At 40.0% G+C, this 22,987-nt stretch overlaps 1 protein-coding gene across 2 annotated transcripts; it reads right to left on the bottom strand.

Annotated features, from left to right (window-relative positions):
* Positions 1-2,045: 2,045 nt before the first annotated feature.
* Positions 2,046-19,734, bottom strand: FEM1B (fem-1 homolog B). 2 transcript variants are annotated; one of them, XM_050796315.1, is made up of 2 exons: positions 19,207-19,734; positions 2,046-8,159 (listed from the first exon to the last, which is right to left on the bottom strand). In XM_050796315.1, exons 1-2 carry the CDS (start codon positions 19,452-19,454, stop codon positions 6,524-6,526), a joined length of 1,884 nt encoding a protein of 627 aa, XP_050652272.1. In that variant the 5' UTR covers positions 19,455-19,734; the 3' UTR covers positions 2,046-6,523. The 2 variants fall into 2 exon arrangements, with proteins under 2 accessions (XP_050652272.1, XP_050652273.1); XM_050796316.1 differs by lacking the exon at positions 19,207-19,734 and adding an exon at positions 15,528-19,186.
* Positions 19,735-22,987: the final 3,253 nt, after the last annotated feature.

Genomic DNA, 22,987 nt, shown 5'->3' with positions numbered 1-22,987 from the left:
ATACCACCCTTTAATACTCTCCTGAGGTGTGAATGCTGGAAATGAGAAGGCCAAATTACTGTTACTTGCAAATGATTAGTGTATCTGGGACATCCGAAAGAAGTAACTGAAAATGTATTTCCTTAAAAAAAAAAAAAAAGTGCAGTGCTTTTGTAAAAACATTAATATTTAGAAGTACGTAGTGCTAATAAAAGGAAAATAGTTGTAAGACCTTCATTAAAAAGAAAAACCTAAAAAAAAAAAAAGCAAATTCTGGATAGAGGTGTATGCTTTACCTAACCAGACACAGCTTTCTTTTCGATTAAAAAAAAAGGTTCAGAAATGCAGAACTGCACAGATGTCCCTAAATCTGTTAATTCAATGCTAAACGAAATAATCTCTTAACATGATGAAATGACACCAAACTTCATCTGGAAAAATAAACATATAATAATGAAAAAAGTTAGCTACTCCCACCTCTCTACTTAAAAAAGACAAATGAAGAAATACTAGTCCAAGGCCAGGTGTGGTGGCTCATGTCTGTAATCCCAACACTTTGGGAGGCTGAGGTGGGAGGACTGCTTGTGCCCAGGAGTTCAATACCAGCCTAGGCATCATGGCAAAACCCCATCTCTACAAAAAATACCCCCCAAAAAAAGAATTAGCTGGGCATGGTGGCACATACCTGTAGTCCCAGCTACTTGGGAGGCTGAGGTGAGAGGATCACTTGAGCCCAGAAGATCAAGGCTACAGTGAGCCATGATGGCACCACTGCACTCTCCAGCCTGGGTGATAGAGTGAGATCATGTCTCAAAAAACAAACAAACAAACAAAAACCAAACAAATTCTAGGAAAATCAAAATTTTAAACCAAAGAAGAGAAGGAGAAAGAAGGGAAGGGAAGCCATAAAAGTGTCTCTTTCAAATAGATCATGGGTGGGAGGGGGGGAAGACATACAACTTGGAATAGAGACAGCCTTACAAGCAGGATCTAACACTCAAGACTCCATTTTTTTTAATTGTGATAAATTTGACTATAGAAAAAAGTAAACTTTGGATACAGAAGTACCATAAAGTAAATAAACTGCAACTATTATATGACAGAGAAAATGTACTCAAACTTCTAAGGAACTTCTAACAAGTAGGAAAAAAAAAAAAACACACACACAACCCCAAGGCAAACATAGTCAATAAATATATGAAAGTGTTCAACGTTACTCATAATAAAGGCGCACAAATCAAACCATGAAATACTATTTTTCATTAATCACAACTTTGAAAAAACTAAGTAATATCTGATGTCAATAAAGATGCAGAGAGATGGAAGGCAATTTGGTAACTTCTGTCAAGATTTTAAGTAGTCACTAAACCAAGTTCCAGTGCTAGGAATGAATATGTCCTATAAGTATTGTACTTAAGGATGTTGACTGCATCATTATTTGAAATATCACAAACTGAAAACCTAAAGTCCATCAATACAATCTAGTTAAATACATTTTCAATCCATCAACAGAATTAAATGCTATGAAGTTGTTTTAAAAATCTATACATATAGAAATGAAAAATGCCTAAGATATATTACATGAAAAAGATAAGATACAGAATAGTGTTGCATTTTAAAAACTGAAAAGGAGGAATAATACATATGTGCACAGAAACATTCTGGGAAGCTACTCAAAGAACTATTAATAGTGATTGTCTCTGCAGAGTCCAAATGGGAGGCGGGGAGAGATGAAAAGGGAACTTTAAAAAAATATATTTGAATTTTTCTTTACTATTTGAATTTTTTCCCGTGCACATATATAACTTTGACAACTTTAAGGCACTCAACAAAAGAACATCGCAACTAAGGCACACTGAATAATAAAGACACAAACCTCAAAGTAGTTTTTTTCAAACATTTACTGAACACAAACACCATTTTTTCCTTTTACACAGCAAGATTGTTAGTTTCAAATTAGCTGAGTTATTAGGACTGTCAATTGCCATGAAACTAAAAATGACTCTACATGTCAAACTCAAAATAGAAAATGTCATGCAATATATAAATCACTAATGGACCTCTGGTGCAGTCAGCAAGTTTACTATGTTTATTAAAGTCACATAAATGGTTTGACAAAAGTGCACAATAGAATGACATCACTGGTTTGTTATAAATCACAGTGAATTACTAGAATACAACAATGAGTTCCTCTACACAGAGGATTGCAGGATGGGGTGAAAAGGACGGGGTCTTTTCCATCGATTAGGCCAGTCAGATTTTACTCCCTAACTGTGTACCTCTGAAAAGATTAGTGAGGAAAGCTGAGTTTCTTTCCTCATCTTTTCTTCTCTACCAGTTACTAAGCAACAACAAAAAAAAGCCATGCACAAATTTTACAACACCTGATAAAAAATAGATACAAAATCGTGTTCGTTTCATCACTTGGCAAGCTTGCATCTTTGCTCCTTCATTTTTCTGATTAGGCCATTCATCACATGACTCACCCTGAATAAAAGCTGTTAATAATTTAGCAATACTTACCCCTGTACACACATCAAGATACACTCCCCATAACCATCAAGTCATTGTCTCTTCCCTATACATTAACACAAAGGTACACACCACAAACCTAGACTAGAGACCACATTTACTTTACAGTTTTAAAAATTAATATATCTCCACTATCAATAGTGTAGTATTTTTTTCAGATCCCATATTTGGGGGAGGGCATTCTATACAACCCAGTCCATCTAAAGATTTGGGAAAGTCTGCCAGAAATACCTAAGAAAGCCCTGCAATGTGATACACACATAGGAGTTTTCTACTTTCAAGAGATGACATCCAGAAAAAGCTATGCATTTTCAGAGCAGGAATGGACACATAGCTTAAAACCTCTGGACTAAAAATGTTTCATAGCACAAAAGGCAGAGTTTTGTTTTCTTTAACCCCTTTTTAATGTTATAGTATAGTCAGTGAGAAAAACAGAATAGTCATGTGTGCATCAACACATCTGACTAATCTGAAAAGGAACATTTAAGATTCTTACAGATAATCTACCATAAAAAAACAAGTCCTTTATACTTTCATTCATCTATTCACTAATTCAGCCACTGACTGGCTGTTTCTAAACCAGCAAACTGTAATCAAAGGTCTGGCAACTCACTCCTCACCCCACCCCATTCCAAAAAAAAAGAAATGCTTCTGCTTAAACAACCCAAAGTGGTCTTATTCATAAAGTGGCTGCCTCAACTATAGTGGAAACTCTTAACATGGTGTTGCTCCCTTGAAATTTCAATTTTCAAAACATTTGTCAGAGTTGGTATTTAGAAAGCTGCTGCCCCCAAATCATATTTTACTTCAAACAATGCTATCATACCTAAGTTCTCACAATTACCAATTGTTAGTCCACTATTAGTATAATGAAATAAAACCCTTCTCAGAAACAAGCAGACCAAAGCTTACAGATGGTCTGCTTTTGGGTTTGGTTTATTTAAAATTCCCACAGCAAAGAACCTTAACATGATTGGGCTGTGGCCTACTAGAGCAACCAGGGTGGACTGAAAAAGCTATGTTGTCAGTGTCAGTTCTAATGTAAAAACGTTCCCCCTTCTTTATCAATTGAGGGGATGGGTTTGCTGCCCATTCCTTGAGTTAAATAGTTAACTTAAACTCAATAGCTCAATTTTGCCAGCTCTATCAAGTGCATAAAACCCACTTAAGCTTCTCATGATTTGCGAATGAAAACATCCACCTGGGCCTCCCTAGCTCATCCAGATTTATATAACTATTACTGAACAGGACAGAGAAGTTTTGGTTGAATCTGTAATACCATCAATGAAGAGATACAATTCAAAGCATACGTATACCAATAGTAAACATCAAATGACCAAAGTGGCTGCAAAATGGAGACAGCCTAGAGTTCACAGAGGGCTAAGATATAGAACTATCATTTTCTTACCTATTTTCCTTTTTAAAAAAAAAAAAATTAAGTTGGGGAAGGGTCTGGCTAAACATATTTTAAAACAATTCTACCAAAAACATTTTAAAAAAACAGGCATGTAGATCACTTATTTCAAAAATGATTTTATACAGGTGTTTCACAATACACATTTGGATTGATTTTACAAGATAGAATTAGATTCTCAGCAGGATACTACACAATTTACCACTATACTAAACAAACAAAAAAAAAATCTAATTACCATTAGCATAGTTCATAGTTTATTCCACTGTCTTCAAATTCGTTCTCCAACCTGTCAGCATTTCAATCAACAGTTTTACTTTCTCCAGCATTGTCTTCCCTTCTCAAAATAGAATGTCATTAAATTTTGATGTCTGAATATGTACATATAATCGTTATCCTCATTTTATAAATAAGCAGTGTCTTAAATAGTGCTGGTCCTGGGTAGCCAAAGGGATGAAATGTGTTTTTAAAACATGCAACATTATCTGATATTTTAAGTTTTGATGTTTAAATAAAAATAATATACATTAATAATGGAACCAACTGAATACCAAGTATCAAAGCTATTCCTTAGACTGTCCAATAAGCAGGCCTTGTAGTTTGAAAAATAAAGGGTCTGATCTGAACTGTGGAAAAAGCATGATTCACTCACCTTGAAGAAGAGCATTTTCTCTTTCAGGCCACTGAGAGTTGCTGAGAGCAAGGTACAGTATTTCCTTGACTCATACCAGGAGGATCAAGTCTGGTAATTTTTAAATTAGGGCTCACTCAAATACCTCCGTTTAAGCCAACCTAAAAACCTTCCTTGTAAAATCTCAGGTTAGGAAAATAGAAATCTATTACCATGACAGAATTTACCATGAAAACATTCCTAACTGAAGCAAGAAGACACACAAAGTATAATGATAGCAACTGTAAAAAGTATCTTGCATCCTTGGGGGATAGTCCCCCCTTCTGTCCCCTCCCACCCTTCAAAATATTTCATTTTGTGGGGTATTTCTATTTTATTTAAGGCCCTAGGTGCTGATTTTGGCTTGGTCATTGTTTTATACTGACCCAACTGCAACCTTTCTCTTATACTTTACAAAGCATTATCCATACATAAAGTGTTAATTGAAACCTTATTTTTTTTAAGTTTATATCTGATGCTGCTACATCATTATAATGCTTTTCATTAAAGGAAAAAAAAAGAAGCTGCAGGTCTTCACTTACAGTACCATGCACTATGAGTAGCTAAGGCATTCATTTGGCACTAGAGAGAAAATTACAGATACAGCTAATTTTGCTTTCATTATCATTTTTAACATCAATAGAAATAAGCGTATAACTTTCACTTGAATTTTCTGTAATGCTTAAAAGATAATCACAGAATACCCTTTTAGTTTGACAGTTAAAATGTTGCCATTAAAACAAAACAAAACCAAAAAACCATAAAGACCTCTGTATAGCCTGTAGGAATAAGTGACATTTTGTGGTTGAAAAATTTGCAGCTCAGACAAAATTACCTTTCAAGTGGCATTAAGAATTATTTTTATCATAAAAAACACGTAAGTTCCTATACCACACTAGTGATATTTCTACTTCTTGTCACAGACTACGAAAGTGAAAAAATTCAAAAATATCCTGGTTCCTTTTCATCTGTCATAAATAAAAATACTTTATTAGGGAGGCACAAATAATGCCTTCTGGAAAAGTAGTTTCCAAATTTTAAAAGATATAGGAGGAAAAGGGAAAAGGGGACAAAAATAGAATGTATAGCTATACTGTGACAATTTGTTTCATAAGAAAACAGCATTCATAATTTTTACATGTCTATGAGCTGAATCAAATAGACTGCTGCAATTTAGATAAATTTCATTAAAATAGACTTTGAAGAATTCAAGCCTAAAGGCAGAGTCCATCAAGATTCTCTGAAAAGTTGGTTTAAGATGATAACCATTTTGTATATACTACCCAGCATAATGCAACAATTTCAAATGGATTTAACTTTACAAATTTGTAACTATTAAATTAGCATATTTTCCAGATTAATCTGCAGCTATTTTTTTAAAATCCTCCTGAATGCTAAAATGTGCTGCATCACTCCGTATAAATAATGGAAGAGTGAAAACTATCTATAGCAGTTTGGCATGTGCAGAACACCTGGATATCCCATTCCTTTTAATGTTCCTTTTTAGCTCTTTTTCTTCAATTTTAAAATCCTCAAAACTGCTGCATGGATAACATGCTGACATAGGCTTAACAGAAATACTTTTGTAAGCAGCTGTTTAAAACATTATCAACTTGAAATTATAAATGTCCCTTGTTACATAAACAATTTTATATCTGTTCCTTTAAAAAAAAAAAAAAAAAAAGACAAATAGGTGACCAATATCCAAATACCTTATCGTTACACCAAAACCATGTGGCTTTGTTTAAAGTCTGTCTGAAATCAATTACCATGAGGCAAGAAAAACAAATACAGAACTAAGGAAGGATGGGATGGGAGGAAGGGTAGTGGAAAGAAAAGCAGAATTTATGAACACATAATTCTACTGTCTGTGATTAAAGTCCTTTACTTTTTAGCACCACATTAAACGACTTTACATATCCAGTCACTTAATGAAATCCAACAAACTCTTCAAGAGTTCTGGGGATCTGGTCTTGGTAGTTAATGTCATTAGCCCGAACTGCTCGGGCAGCCAGGCACTTGAGACTCATCTTCATTTGAGTTTTAAGTAGTATTTCAGATACCCCAGTTGTACTTTTGTCTAGCGGAGTCTTATTCTGTTTATTCGTCATGTCAGTGTGAGCTCCAGCTTCAACTAGGCTAATGATGATGGAGTGCAAGGTCAAAAAATCACTGATGGGCCTGTTGTACTGAACGATAATATGAAGGGCACTGTTTCCCTCATTGTCCACGGCATTCACCTCTGCACCACAGTCCAGTAGGAGCTTTGTGACAAGTGCGTTTGGAAAGCTGCAGACGTCATTGGTGTGGAAATCATCAACCGGAGTATTGGAATTGACAGCCAGATGCAACAAGGTGAAACCTTCACGAGTTCTGGGATCAAGGTGAATCAGGTTGTATATCTGCTTGTTAATTTTGCACTGATCTTCTTCACTGCACTGCGTTTTGGTAGAGATGCATACTAAATACAGAAAGGTATAGAGATTACATTCATAATTGTCCATAGCATTGTGGACATCAGCATCTGATATATTTTTCACTCTGTTCATACTTTGTTCTATTTCCAAAACACTGCATCTCAAAACACATTCTATGTCTGGGGCCTTCACAGTTTCATTCAAATGTATCATTTGTGAGAAAACTTGAGCAAATCGAAGAAGATCCTTGTGGGTGTTCCTGTTACCTTTTTGTCTGAGGTGCAGGGCGTGAAGCCACAACTTGATACACTGCTCAAATTCCATGTTATCCGCATAAACAGCTCCCCTGTAAATGATGGGATGAGAAACATCAATATTGTCAGCACCTAAAATCCGTTCCCGAACTATAAGGCCTTCCATATGAAGAGCATCTCTGTCTTGCCGAATGGACTCCAGTTCCTGAGGATTTCTACATTCAGTTCTATTCCCATAAGCATGGATTGGTGGAAGAACCTCTTTTTCGAGAATGTTATCACCATCTTGAAACCTCTCTAACATGGCTAAATATAGATAGTGGTATGTCTTTATGATGTCATAGTTCTCACGGTCATTTGCAAAGGAGGCACCCAAGAGTTCCAAAGCTTCAATCCGACTTCTTCGGTCACAATCAGCATGAGAGAGCAACAGTTCAACGACATCAGCTTTACAGCTTTCGGCAGCTACTTTCAACGGCGTCATCCCATGGCCATTCACTACTATAGCAGCACGCCATTTTATCAGCTCTTTCACAATATCTATGTGCCCAGCTTCAGCTGCAAAGTGCAATGCTGTGGCTCCACAATGTGCTTTAGCATTGGGATCAGCTCGTTGTTCTAAAAGGTATCTGACCACATCAGTGTGTCCCTTATATGCTGCAATCATTAGGCAGGTGTTGTCATATTTGTTGGCAATGCTGATGTTGGCATTATTTTCAACCAAGTATTTCACAATGTCCAGTCTGCCATCAAAGCATGCTGCCCGCAGGGGGGTTGAATTAGTTACTGTGGTATGATTCACGTTGGCTCCATGGCTGACTAGAAGTTTAACAACTTCAAAATGTCCTGCTCCAGCTGCACACCAAAGAGCAGTGGCACCATCAATGACATACCTACACATGAAAAGAATAAGCAGTTAGATAATGGAGGCCACAGCCTAACATACGTTTAAAGGATGTGTTCACTTGCACCGACTAAGACCTCACTCTCCAGAACATTAATAAAACATCAGTTCTCATGAAAATAAAAACAGGTAATTTAAGGAAATCACTTTGCATAGTACTTGTACCTAATATAAAGCTCAATATATGCTAGCTATTACTGTTACTATATAACCCTAAAAAACAAACCTGAAAAATCAACAACTTTCTACTAGCAAAAGTAAATACATTTCAGAAGGCACAGGGGAAATGTATGGAGGTAGCTTCTTCATCACCAAGTTGATTCACTGGTTCCTAGAAGAACATGTTCCTCCTTCCCAGTAGCCTCCAGGCAGCAAGCAGTTTCTGACAATTAGGAAAGCCACCCCAACCCTACATTAAAGCCGCTTTAAGAAGAAAAAAATACTGCAGATTAAGTTTCCCCTAAGCTAATTGAGTACTACACGACAGCAATGAGAATGAAATAATTATTGCTCCCTACACAATATGAATAGGTAACATAAACCTGATGCTGAGAAAAAGAAGTCAGATGAATACAGCACATATTATATTATTACATTTACATACTTATCTGCAGTGTTAGAAGTGAGGATACTGGTTACTTTTGGGGAGAGGAGTGAATGGAAGAAAGCACAAAGGGGACTCTAGTAAACAAATATGTTCACTTTGTGAAATTTTTATATATTATAATTAGTGCATTTTTCTCTAAGTTACATTATGCTCCAATTTAAAAGTTTTAAAAACATATATGTATATATGCGTGCATATAATGCTCATCTGTGTTCCTCAATCAACCACTATAGGAAAAAACTAAAAGCAGGAAATAATTCACACTTTTGGAAAACCAAGCAGATATCTTCTGACATGACTGGACTTGTGGTTTCATATTTATCACTTACTTACTAAACATCTGATATGTGCTAGGTTCACTACTTAACGTACAAAATTAGACTATTGCTAGAGTCCAATCTTTCCCACCTTTCTACTGTCAATTTTTCCCCAACCTCAATTTCTCAATTTTTTACCACTAACCAAAACACCTGATAAGTAGATTTTTGCTGGAGATAGTCTACTGTGCTAGAAGCAGTAAGTATATTTGGAAGCGTTAACAAGAAAGGTTGATCAAAGGAACATTCACTAGGGCAATTAAATATACATACCAAAAACCTCACTAGTGAGCTTCTCACTATACAACTTTACAACACTGGTCAAATTATATCCCCCACGAAGTGGAAAAGAGAATAATGCTCCTGGTGCTATAGTTTGAATGTGTCCCCACCAAAATTCAGGTGTTGCCAAATGTGAACAGCATTAAGAGGTGATGTCTTGAAGAGGTGATTAGGTCATGAGGGCTCCTCCACTTGTGAATGAGATTAAGGACCATATACAAGAGGCGTTAGGCCTGGCGTGGTAGCTCACGCCTATTATCCCAGTACTTTGGGAGGCTGAAGTGGGCAGATCACTTGAAGTCAGGAGTTCAAGACCAGCCTGGCCAACATGGTGAAACCCCATCTCTACCAAAAATACAAAAATTTGCCGGGCATGGTGGCACATGTCTGTAATCCCAAATACTCAGGAGGCTGAGGCAGGAGAATCGCTTGAACCTGGGAGGCAGAAGCTGCAGTGAGCTGACATCGTGCCACTGCACTGTCTGGGCAACAGAGCAAAACTCCATCTCGAAAAAAAAAAAAAAAAAAAAAGAGGTGTTAGCAACATTCCACTGGCTTACCTTTTCACCTTCCACCATGTGAGGACACAGCATTCCTCCCCTCTGGAGGACACGGCCCTCACCAGACAACTGAACCTATCAGCACCTGGATCTTGAAGATTTCAGCCTCCAGAAATATGAGAAATAAATTTCTGTTCATAAATTACAGTGTCAGGTATTTTGTTATAACACCACAGAACAGACTAAGACATATAAATATCACGGTTTAACCCCAGTTAACATCAACACAAAAAACAATACCCTTTATCACTTCTACTGAAAATACTCATTTTATAATAATTTAAGCAATTACTTCTTCAGTTTCAAATAATGACACAAAATATTTGTAAACAAAAGCCTTCTCAGTAACAGTGTTACCTACAAAGAAGAGGCTAGGACTGGCTGGGAAGAGACTTGAAGGTACTGGAAATGTCCTATATTTCGATCTGGGTGGCAGCCACATGAACGGATATTTAGGGAAAAAACTCATCAAATTGCATACTTAAGATCTCTGTATTTTACTGTAGGTAAGATATACCTCAAAAAAGATCAGAAGGCTCCTAAAATTATTATTTTTTTTAATTTTTATTTTTAAAAATGCATTTGTTAATTGATTTTTTTTAACTAAAGAATGGATCAGGCTGGGTGCAGTGGCTCATGCCTGTAATCCCAGCACTTTGGGAGGCCAAAGCGGGTGGATCACCAGAGGACAGGAGTTCGAGACTAACCTGGCCAACATGGTGAAATCCCTTCTCTACTAATAATACAAAAATTAGCCAGGAGTGGTGGCACACACCTATAATCCCAGATACTCAGGAGGCTGAGGCAGGAGAATCACTTGAACCCAGGAGGCAGAGGTTGCAGTGAGCCGACATTGCGCCATTGCACTCCAGCCTGGGTGACAAGAACAAAACTCCATCTCAAAAAAAAAAAAAGAATGAATCAAGAAAATAAGACACTACATCAGTGATGCCAACTATATGTTTTGCAAACAATTCAGTTTAATTAAAATTCACTTATTATGTTTTTATTGTCATGATTATGTAAAGTTCAATAAACATTTATTTACTGTCAAAAAAATATCACTTGCAACAGCATCAGAAAATACCAATAAATAGTAATAAATCTAATGAAAAATGTGCATGACTTCTACACTGAAAACTACAAAGCAGCACTCCTGAGATAAGTAAAGAAAATCTAAATAAATGGGAAAATATTCCATGTTCATGATCCAGAAGACTCTATAATGTTAAGATGTCAATTCTCCCCCAAAATGATCTATAGAGTCTATATAAACCAAATGAAAATCCCAGCAGGTTGTGTGGTATATGTATGTATGTATGTGTGTGTGTGTGTGTGAGTCCAAGAGGTCGAGGCTACAATGAGTCATGATCAGGCCACTGCACTCTAGCCTGAGCAACAGTGCGAGACCCTCTCTCTAAAATGGGAAGGCGAGGAAGGAAAGGGAGGAAGGGAAAGAGAGAAAAGAAAAGAAAAGAAAAGAACGAACGAACGGACAGGCCAATTCTAAAAAGAATACGGAAATGTAAACAACCAAGATAATCTTCAAGAAAAATAAAGCTAGAGGACAAACTACAGTAATTAAAATTAAGTGCTGGCACGGGGACAGAATAATATTATCAATAGACCAAAAAAAAAACACTCCAGAAATAGATTCACACATATAGAATCCCTTGATTTCTGACAAAGGCTCCAGGGAAATTCACATAGAAAACATGGTCGGCCGGGCGCGGTGGCTCAAGCCTGTAATCCCAGCACTTTGGGAGGCCGAGACGGGCGGATCACGAGGTCAGGAGATCGAGACCATGCTGGCTAACACGGTGAAACCCCGTCTCTACTAAAAAAATACAAAAAACTAGCCGGGCGAGGTGGCGGGCGCCTGTAGTCCCAGCTACTCGGGAGGCTGAGGCAGGAGAATGGCGTAAACCCAGGAGGCGGAGCTTGCAGTGAGCCGAGATCCAGCCACTGCACTCCAGCCTGGGCGACAGAGCGAGACTCCATCTCAAAAAAAAAAAAAAAAAAAAAAAAAAAAAAGAAAACATGGTCTTTTTGATAAATAGTTCTGGAGCAACAAGATCATCTATATGGAAAATAATTAACCTTGATTCCTACCTCACAGTACATACAAAAATTAGAGACACAGTATAGACCTATACTGTGAAAAGCAAAACAATAAAAGCTTCTCAAAAAAAAAAACATAGACTATCTTAATGAATTTAGTGTTGATCACAATTTCTTGAACAGAATACCAAAAAAAAAAAAAAAAATTTAACTGTTAAAGAAAAAGGAAGTATTTTATTGGATTTCATTAAAACTAGAACTTCCATTAATCAAAAAACATTATAAAAAAAGTGATTAAGTGGCCAGGCACAGTGGCTCACAACTGTAATCCCAGCACTGTGGGGGGCTAAGAAGAAGACTGTCTGAGCCAAGAGTTGAAGATCAGCCTGCGCAACACAGCAAGATCCTGTCTCTACTCAATTTAAGGAGAAAAAAAAAAAAAAAGACTGAACAAGTATACTTCACAAAAGACCTCCAAATGGCCAATATGCATATGAAAAGATGCTCAAGATAATTACTTAACAGGGAAATGCAAATTAAAACCAGTTTACCAATATACACACCCAGCAGAATAGCTAAATTTAACAAGACTGACAGGGCAATAATAAGTGTTGAGCAAGATGTGGCAACTGACATTCTCATTGCTGGGGGAAACTGCAAGTAGGAATGTAATTTGGTTGTTGAACTTTGGGGAAACTATTTGGCAATATCTGTTAGTTAAACATACACCTACCTGATGACCCAGCAATTCCACTCCTTGATATATACCAGATAACTAAATGCAAATGTCTACCAAACAACATACACAAATGTTCACTGCAGTTTTATTCATAACAGTCAAACACTGGAAACAACCAAAATATTAATAGGAAATGGACAAACTGTAGTATATTTATGCAATGGAATATCACACATCATTAAAAAAAGAAACTACTGATACATGCAACTACATGGATGAATCTCAAAGACACTGTTTTAAGCGAAAAAAGTCAGACAAAAAGAGTACATACTGTATAATTCTGCTTATAGGAAGTTCAAGTACAGGCAAAACTAATCTGTGGTGACAGAAGTTGTATTAGTCCATTTTCATGCTGCTAATAAAGGCATACCCGAGACTGGGCAACTTACATAAGAAAAAGGGTTATTGGACTTACAGTTCCACATGGCTGGGGAGGCTTCACAATCATGGCAGAAGGCAAGGAGCAGCAAGTCACGTCTTACGTGGATGGCAGCAGGCAAAAAGAGCTTGTGCAGGGAATCTTCCCCTTATAACCATCAGATCTCATGAGACTTACTATCACGAGAACAGCACCAGAAAGACCTGCCCCCATGATTCAATTACCTCCCACCGGGTCCCTCCCACAGCATGTGGGAATTCAAGATAAGATTTGGGTGGGACATAGCCACACCCTATCAGACGTCAAAATAATCTTTACCTCTGGGAAGGAAAGGGAGGAAACTGGGAAGGGGCACAAGGGAAACTTTCAGAGTGATAAAATGTTCTACACATTGATCTAGAAGGTGACTGGATGGATGTAAACATACTAAAAATTCATCGTACAGTATTGTACACAAGATTCATGCACTTTACTAGATATACCTCCTCTAAAAAAAACAGATATAATTATAAACAAAAACAGGCACAAATGACTTCAAAGAAAAACAGTTTAAATGAATATAAGTAATTTATACCAAATACTTTCATTTCAAGTAATTTCAATTTCAAGTAATTTCAATTCAAGTAATTTATACCAAATAACTTTGGTAATTTATACCAAATACAGTGCCAAGCACTGTATTCACTGCTGAATATGCAAAATATCTCACTTAATCTTCACAATAATCCTATGAGGTAGGTACTATCATTATGCCCTATTATACTATTACATTATAGTTATAATATTAACTATTATGCAGATAAATAAAAAGTTTATATGAGGGCTGGGCGCAGTGGCTCACGCCTATAATCCCAACACTTTGGGAGGCCGAGGCAGGCGGATCACCTGAGGTCAGGAGTTCAAGACCAGCCTGACCAACATGGAGAAACCCCGTCTCTACTAAAAACACAAAATTAGCCAGGTGTGGTGGTACATGTCTGTAATTCCAGCTACTCGGGAGGCTGAGGCAGGAGAATTGCTTGAACCCGGGAGGTGGAGGTTACAGGAAGCCAAGATTGCACCATTGCACTTTAGCCTGGGCAACAAGAGCAAAACTCCGTCTCAAGAAAAAAAAAAAAAAGTTTACAAGATTAAAAATACAAAAGTACTTGGAATACCATAAAATACATCAAAGGTAAGGAAACACAGTACACATCATTGTTCAAACATTTGTTTCAATTTAAAGAACATTTCCAAACTGATTGTTAATATAATAAAAAAATACAAAGTTAATACATAGTGACAATTACATAGTTACAATGTTTCCTTGCACTGGATTTGTTTTGTTGTTTTGAAACAGGGTCTTGCTCTGTTGCACAGGCTAAGTACAGTGGCACAATCACTGCTCATGGCAGTGCCATAGCACCACTGCTCACCGCTGCCTAGATCTCCCAGGCTCAAGGGATCCACCCACCTCAGCCTCCTGAGTAGCTGAGACTGCATACTAACTTTTTTGGGTTTTTTTGGTTTTTTTTTGTTTTTTTTGGTAGAGTTGAGGTCTCACTATGTTGCCCAGGATGGTCTCAAATTCCTGAGCTCAAACGATCTCCCCACCTAGGCCTCCCAACATGCTGGGATTACAGGTGTGAGCCACTGCAACTGGCCTGGTTTTTAAGATATGTAATTATTAAAAGCCAGGGAACAGGAATCTAAACTACTTCAAACTCAAGAAATGTTAGATTAAAATAGGCAGTCACATTATCTTTAACCCTAGCAATAACCCTACAAGAAAAGCATTACCCTCATTTTAGAGATAAGAGACAAAAAGTGATTAAAATATTTTTCTGATCTCAAACTTCTCAGAATCTATGATGTAAGAGTAAAAATTAAATTACAAGTATTCACTTGGTTTTTATAACGGAAACTACTTGGTCAATTTAATATTTTTCCTGGATAGTCTAATTAATTTCCATTTTTTCCCTTGAGCTACAGTCATTTGACAGGAGCCTCAAAAAAGTTCAAATTACCTATTTCTATTGAGGCAATTAAAAATTTTAAAGATATTCTATGACAAAAGAATTCAATGCAGAATGTTTCACGAGACTGGTCCTTCAGAAACGTTAGCCTTGGTAAATTTAGAATTTCTACATCTAAATCAAAATATTACACAGATTAAAGAGAATTATAATACTAACATTTATGACATTCCTCCATCTATAAAATCTAGCTGAAATTATAAGGCTATACTGCCTCAAAACACCAAATACATTTAACAGAAATTAAAGATAAAATAAAATTAATGCAATATTTACTAAGTTCCTAAAGGAGAAGCACTATAAAGCAATTATCTTTCTAGGCCCAGTCCAAAATTACAATGCAAGTTCTCTATTATGTATTCATCTTCAAATCAAGAAACTATAATCTGATATTCACCTTTTAAAACAAATAGTATGCATCAGATGATGGAAACTTTTCACAATAAGAGATAACATTTCTGATCACAAGGCTGAGCTCATCTATTACCTGGTTCAATCTGAAATAGAAATGCCTGGTTCAAACATTTGAAAGGGAAATAAAAATTCATTAAATATAAATGATCCACACTTTATTTTAACCAAGGTCCTTAAAAATCATGTATTACATGAAATGTAATTCCTTGAAATATATATTGACAATGACTTTCTAAATGAAGTCAAATACTGGCATGCCCCTCATGCCTTTCCTCTACCTGAACATTTATCAGAAATATTAGTACTAGCACTGACTTTAAAGGTAACAACACCCAACAAAAAGCCTCAAAATTATCGGAGGTCCTATTCTCCCCATTCACATCAGCAAACCCCTTCAAGGACAGGTGGTCTTCACAAACTCTGGGAGAGAGCAGCCAGACCCTCAGAACTCAGGCCAGCACAATGTTCCATGGTCACATGACACCTCCCCCTTGTTCTGTTCCATTTTTATAACATTCTTAACAAACAGCTTCCCACTATTCAACTAAGGGATCTTCTTTCATTCCCACTCATATGACTTTTCTTCTTGTCCACTCATCTATATCAACATGGTGTTCACATGTCAAGCCACAAGTAAAATAATCTCAAATGTTACTCCTAAAAATGTGAACAAGAACTCATATATTAATGGCTATTTATTCTAGGTGGGTGGTCCCTTTCCCCTCGAGGCTCTACCATGAATCCACTTTAGTTTCCTAAGGTATTATAGAAGTTTTTAGGTAAAACAGACTTTTTAAAACTTTCGTTAATATTTATTTTAATGTATGTCTCTCACGCACACACACACAACACACAGCAAACCCATAATTACACAGGATGAAGCTAAGAAGTAAAACATTCTAAAGACAACTATCAAAAAAAACCACACAATTTAAAGAAAATATATTTATTAAGTAAACAGCAGGATAGTTACTGAACAATCTGGCCAAAAATTGTGAAGATAGCACATGAATGACTAAAAATTAGAAACGCTAATCTACTTCAGCACACAGCTTCCCTACCTGGCCATGTGTCTCAAGTGCCAACGGTTGGGGTTGGGGAGGGGGGCAGTGCTGGCTATGTATTTTTCAATGGTCAGCCCCCAAGGGTCAAGTCAGCTTTCTATTGTTAATGTACTCAGGCTAACATTTTCACAATGTCTGAAACAAATGCAAAGTGAAATCATCACACTCTTTTTTGGTTCTAAAATGCTAAAATGACTGGGATAAACGGCAAAATAATCTCACAGAGGGTGTGAATGGGCAAAGAGGACCAGGAACCTCAATACCTCTTTTATTAATTAATTTGTAAGCTTCTCAAAAGTAGAAACCTTAGATTTCCTGTACCTTACATTTCCTCCAGAACATGACAGAGGCTAGGCCCATCATAAGCATTTAATAAAGACTAAACTATTTTTACATAGCAGCTAATTCATAACTGTAATAATCCATAAGCTAAACTAATATACGTAATCAAGGAGATGAAATCATAAATGATGGAAACATTTGAGATTGCAGTTTCACCAGTCTTACTCTTAGTACTTTATACAGGGATCATCTGGTCTCCAGCTCTCTCCAGTCTCCCACAATCTCTCTCTTAATTGCTCCAACTTGAATCCCTTCTTGCAACAGCACTGAAACACTAGTCACTGCAAGAGCATCAAGCTGTTGTCCCCCTTCTTCATGTTCCACTGCTATTCTTTAAAACACAGCTCGAACATCACCTTCTCTGTGAAGCCTTTCCAGATTCCCCCCCCAGATAAAACTGAGCACTTCCTTTCCCTGTTTTCCCTCAGTAGTCCAAATGATTTCTACAACCCTAAATGGCATGGCATCTGCAAATACTCATGTATTAATTTCTCTCCCCACACCCAGACTGTCATCCTCCACGACAGAAGAGTATGTTATTCATCTCTGCATATCCAATCCCTACCACAGAACGTAGCACACAGTAGGTGTTCAATAAATGTTTACTTACCAAACTCATTAATTTCTCTGGCCAGTACAGAACATTGGGCAAGATAAGCCACTACACAGGCTCAATGCTACATTTCTAGTCATTTCAGATTCTTTTAATTGCCACCTCAAAACATCTTTGATGACTGAAAAAATGGCAATAAGCAAAACCTTTCGAAATTCTTAACTCTTTTTTCTCCCCACTATTCTCCCTTATGCACACTGCCTCAGCAGCAGTATTCCCAAGCAGCTGTTATTACAGAAATTCATATCTCAATGACTGCACGTGCTTATACAGGTGAAATGGTACTGGAGGTTCAGAGGTCACTGTGCTTCACTCCTTCTCTAAGTGCGGGAATGCAAGGAGTTATAGAGAGGACACGGAAGCCAGTAAGGAAAAGCAAACATGAATCAGGTTGCCATCTTTGGTCAACATGAAAAAAAAACATCTCCTTAATGTGTATAATGGTGATACCCGTAATATAAGTCATTACCCATGGGCTACCATTTCATTAAGATGTAATGCTATGAATATTTTCCACTCATCTAAAATAGAAAAAGCTTTCATTGTTTAAACCTAAAAAAGAATCAACCGAAACAGAACATTTCCCTAGTCATCTTAAAGAAGAAATGCTTTTTCAATCGAGTTTTAGCCAGGCAGTTTTTAATCACCAAAACTAAAGAAATATATTTTTATGCTCAGACCCTATTGACTTCAAAAGAAAAAAAAATGCTAAAATAGCTTATGTACTAGCACTAGTCAACCAAAACATATGTAGCAAAATCATTCTGCAGTTGTAATCTGTAAAACATGTTATAATTACATGTAATCTGTAAAACATGTTAAAGTAAGAGGATAATGTCAAACCTGACAATTCTGGTCAATTACCCAAAAATTCGTACAATTAAACTCCAAGGGCAAATCTTAGGCATAACAGTGTGCATTTTTAAACTTCCCACCTCGACTAACAGTAAATGATCAACCTTCTCCACAACATCACAGGGTAAGATGTAATTTAAGAATGGCATCATCTCCCACATCAGGTCCAATGCCATTTTTGTAGCCAATATATCTACACCGAGCAATGTGGAGGAATCGGAATCATGTCTTGAGATGTCTGGCTGCGTGACAATCCCTCACGAGGCTGCAGCTGCTGCTGGTTCTAGGTGCTTATTTTGACACTAACGCCCAGCAGCCCACTGAAGGTTTTACGGAACCACTCACTTGAAGCGGGTAAAAATGGATGCTCAAATAACTCTTTCGGAGTTCTTCAATGTTAACTGCTGACCTCCTTAATTTCTGATCAGTTACAACACCAGTTCCACTAAAAGTAAAACCTGGAAAGGCAGCCACCTCCTCCAAATGGCTTGTTAACAGACTATCTAGTAGAGAAGACGACTATCTATTAGATCTCAAGGCCGAGGGTGTGGTTATCTTCCCACAGAGGGAATAAGGGGTAGGGGGCTGATGAGGACGGGCAGCAAAACATGGAATGGAGTATTAGCCCTGGAAGATGAAGTGGGCATTAGTGGGGCAGGAGGAGGTACAAAAAGGGGAGAAGTGAGTACCTACATGAAGAGAGGGTAAGAGAGGGTGAGGGAGGGGAGGGCCCGTGAATTAACGAGTCCGCGCGCGTCGGAAAGGAGGCTGGCTTGGGATGTACCTACCCATCGAAGCGGACGGTGCCAGTCTGCTGAGTCTGCACCCGGTAATGTTCTAAGAGCAAGCGTACCACCTTTGCGTGTCCATTGCGGGCTGCGATGATGAGGGGCGTGGAGCGCTGCCCTCCCTGCTGGCTGACATAGCCAAGCAGATAGCGGATGTCGCTTTCAGACCGGTTGAGAAGCAAGGCGGCCAGAGTCAGCACCTTGCCCTCGCTGGCCGCCTTGTATACATAGCCAGCCAGGCCCTCCATGGCCGCCGCCAACTCCAACACCCGTTTGGTCGCCACCGCTGCTGCTGCTGTGCGCCCCCGGAGGCCGCGTTCGCCAGCGCTTCAAACCTGGGCCCTCACAGCCCATTCAACAGGGCGCCGTCGCCGCCGCCGCGCCCAGGCAGCAGTGCGGCCCGGGGAAGGCGGAGACGCGGAGGAGGCCGAGTGCCGCGAGGGGCACGTCCGCGACCCAGCCCTAGCAGGCAGGAAGGTGGTCAGGGCCGCCCGCCAGGACCCAGGCGCCGACCCTGGGCCGAGGGGATCTCCATGGCGGCCGCCGCCCCGGGCCTCAGGCCGGACCCCTCCTTCCTGCGGGATGCGACAGGCGCGTGCCCGAGGTACGGGTCGCCGGCCGGGTCCCGAGAGAACCTCGCGCGCCCCGGATGGCGAAAGATGGGCGCGTCTCGCCTGACCCGGCCCACCCGGCCTAAGGCCTAACACTGCCTCCGCCTGCGCTTTCCGCCCTTCGCCGTCCCTGGCTGGAGGAAACCTCAGGCTTTCGTCCCCCGAGCTCAGAAGTGCCAGGCGCTGCCAACGGCTTCGGAGATCCTAGCGTGGGGGCCCCCGGGGCGATGCGGAACGCTCCCGCAGGAGCGGCGCCGGAACTTGGGCGGGGAGGAAGGCGAGCTTTCGCAGACAGGGCCGGGAGGAGAGGGCGGGAGCGGGAGGGACGCTAAGTGGGGTGTCTCCGCCTAAGCCGACCGGCGGGCACACGCGGCCCGGGTGGAGAAAGGTTCTGCGCGCAGTTGGCCCATCCCCAGTTTGGGCCTGGATGTCCTCAGTGCCCTTGACTCCTGGAACCTCCTCCTGGCCCCTACACGGCCCTGAGGGTCTCCAGCCAGGGAGGGGGGCGGAGTGAGGGGGCTAAGCCGGTAGGCTAAGGAGACTACCCTATTTTACCATAGACGGTGCGGGTCCTCTTTCTGCCCCTGATGCGGGGTTAGGGAAGGGGTTGCGCGTACTCGGAGGGTCCCTTTCAGAAAAAGGGCGGCGTCTCTGAGTCCCCGAAATGTGGGAGGGCTTGAGAGCCACAGCACCAGGCTCTGAGAAGGGACTGGAAGTACGGCCTGACGTTCCCGGAGAAAGGGATTAAGTGTGAGAGAAAGATGGGAGCGAAGGGGAGCTGCGCTTGCGGTGGAAGGAGCGAGGTATCCTGGAGAGGAAAGCGAGTCCCGCGTTCAGTCAGAGCAGGAATCGCATCCTGAGCCAGCAGAACCTCCGTTTTCTCGCAGACATCACAAGATTGTTGTTAGGATTTGAAACGATCATTTATCCAACGAATACTAGAGGTCGACTATGTGCCAGGCTCTGCTTAGCACTAGGGATTCAGTAATGGAACAAACAAGTCAACAAACGATAGACAAGATCAGTTGAACTGGTATCACTACCATTTGCTCTGAAGCAAATGAAATAGAATGATGGGGGCACTCATTTAGTTTGGGTGATCAGACAAGACCTCTATGACAATTGACAAGAACAGAGGGTATTTTATACAAAGGGGACAGCTAATATAAAAGCCCTGAGGAGGGAACAGTCTGGTGAGCTCAGGAACAGAAAGGTCAGTGTGGCTGCAGCAGAGTGGGCCACAGGAAGAATGATAGGAGATGAAGTCAGAGGATGCAACACACGTTAGGGCCTAATAACCCATAGCAAAGGGTTTAAGTCTACTCTGTGATAGGGACATATGAAGGGTTTTAAAGAGGGAAGTGACAAGATGCTATTTGTGTTTCTTAAAAAGATCACTCTGGCTGCTGCGTGGAGAATAAACTCTGGAAGGCAAGAGTAGATAGGGGGAGAGGCCTTGGATTAGGATGGTAGGAGTGGATGGTAGGTGATGAAGCTGCAGGGACAGTCTCAAAAAGCTCAATATGAAAGTGACTTCCTCCCTCTTCCTCCCTTCCCCAAAGGACAAAATTTGCCATAGAGAAAGAACAAATGCATTTATGTGGCTCCAAGGGACAGGGCTCGGCTCAACAAGTTCACATACATTATTTTATTTGAACCCCACCATTCCATTTCCAGGAGGTAAAGGCCTCACCTCAGTTGCAGCTTTTGGTGGAGGTTTGGGTCACTTCTCAAATTCTCTCCATTCTACAGCTCAGCTTTACCCACTTATTGCAGATCCCTACAGAAACACTAGAGTTGTTTTTCTCCTTACCACAAACAAAAACAGCATTGGCAATAAGGGCTGAAGATAAGATTCTACTGGTAGCATCTCTGAAATAGCTGATAGGGAAGTGGGGGAAGCTGGCTGGTTTATTTGGGGACTTCAGGGTCATAAGAAAATCCAATGTTTGACAGGCAGACCCAGGCTTTTTGGTCTCTGGGAACTCGGCAATGACACATTCAGATGTGTGATGACTTCCTTTTCTGGCTCCGTACAGCAAGCATGCGCCTCATCTACCATCTGTCTCCTCTCTCCATGTCTCTGTCTCCGTCTCCCTACCACCCTCCCTCTCCCCTGCCAACACACTTTGATTACCTGGGCACAAGCTGACCTGGAAGAGTGCCTGGCTCTTTAGAAAAACCCTCTCCTCATAACCTTTCACCCTATTATGTTCCTGAATCATTCTACATTCTACTCCCAACCAACTTTTTGAAGAAGATGATGTAAAAGTTCAGACACAGGCCCCTTCTTCCAGTTTTGTTTTCTAAGGGAGACCTGATTCATCCAGACTCATTGCTGAATAAGAGACTTCCTTCTTCCTCTTGCCCTCGCTACCTCAATTTGGTGGTGTAACTGGATGGGTACTATAAGGGGTGACTACTCCAAGGGTCATGCTGGAGAGGGGCTCAGAATTTGCATTGTGTGGCCTCCCCCCCAAGATGGGAATACATCTTTGCTCCTGCAGCCCAAAGTCAGGAGGCTTGGGCTGCTGTTTTCTTCTGTGTTTATCAAAGTTCCTTAGTATAGGCTTCTGGGCTCTCTTGGTTTCTTAATAGCTATTGGCTGACTGGAGACTATTTAGTTGCCTGTTTACCTGGGCTTAGAGGGTGACGTTTCTGTGGTCAGGTTGTGCAAATCTGGAGAGAGGATATGTAAACAGGACAAGGCTGCTTTCCCAAAGGCCAGGACCCAGAAATAGTTCCTTGTGTTTCTGACCTATTTCCCCCTCCCTGGACAGAAAGCCACTGAGCAAATGTGCAATAGTAAAACATAACTACAAGTAGCTATATCCTGATGGAGATTGATTTGCTGATGACAACAAACTGTAGCCTTCCACCTGGAAACAAGGCAGGACTGACCTTTCCCCGCACTTTGCTTCCTAGGCATTATAGTGGCCTATGAGCAGAATTTGCCATGCCTTCCATGGACCGTTCTTTTTCCAAGTCAGGTGAACCCAGCCTGCAGCTCTGAGTCAATGGAGTTTCTCAGATAAAGTGCACCCAAAAATGTTATTTTTCAAGCACCAGTAAAGACACTTGTTTTAATCCTATACCCCTTTCACATACTATAGAGAGAGAGGGTGACTCTTAGTGTTGAATAGATCTGGGTGGGATTTCCACATCTATGG

Source organism: Macaca thibetana, chromosome 7, assembly GCF_024542745.1.
Source record: "Macaca thibetana thibetana isolate TM-01 chromosome 7, ASM2454274v1, whole genome shotgun sequence".
Taxonomy (NCBI): Eukaryota; Metazoa; Chordata; class Mammalia; order Primates; family Cercopithecidae; genus Macaca; species Macaca thibetana.
Note: the sequence above shows the minus strand (reverse complement) of the source record. Positions and strands in the feature narration are given on the sequence as shown.

Coding starts and splice junctions, on each gene's coding strand:
- FEM1B (XM_050796315.1), bottom strand. CDS start 19,454: ATGGAGGGCCTGGCTGGCTATGTATACAAGGCGGCCAGCGAGGGCAAG. Junction 8,160..19,206: donor GGCACCGTCCGCTTCGATGG/GTAGGTACATCC, acceptor TTTCATGTGTAG/GTATGTCATTGATGGTGCCA.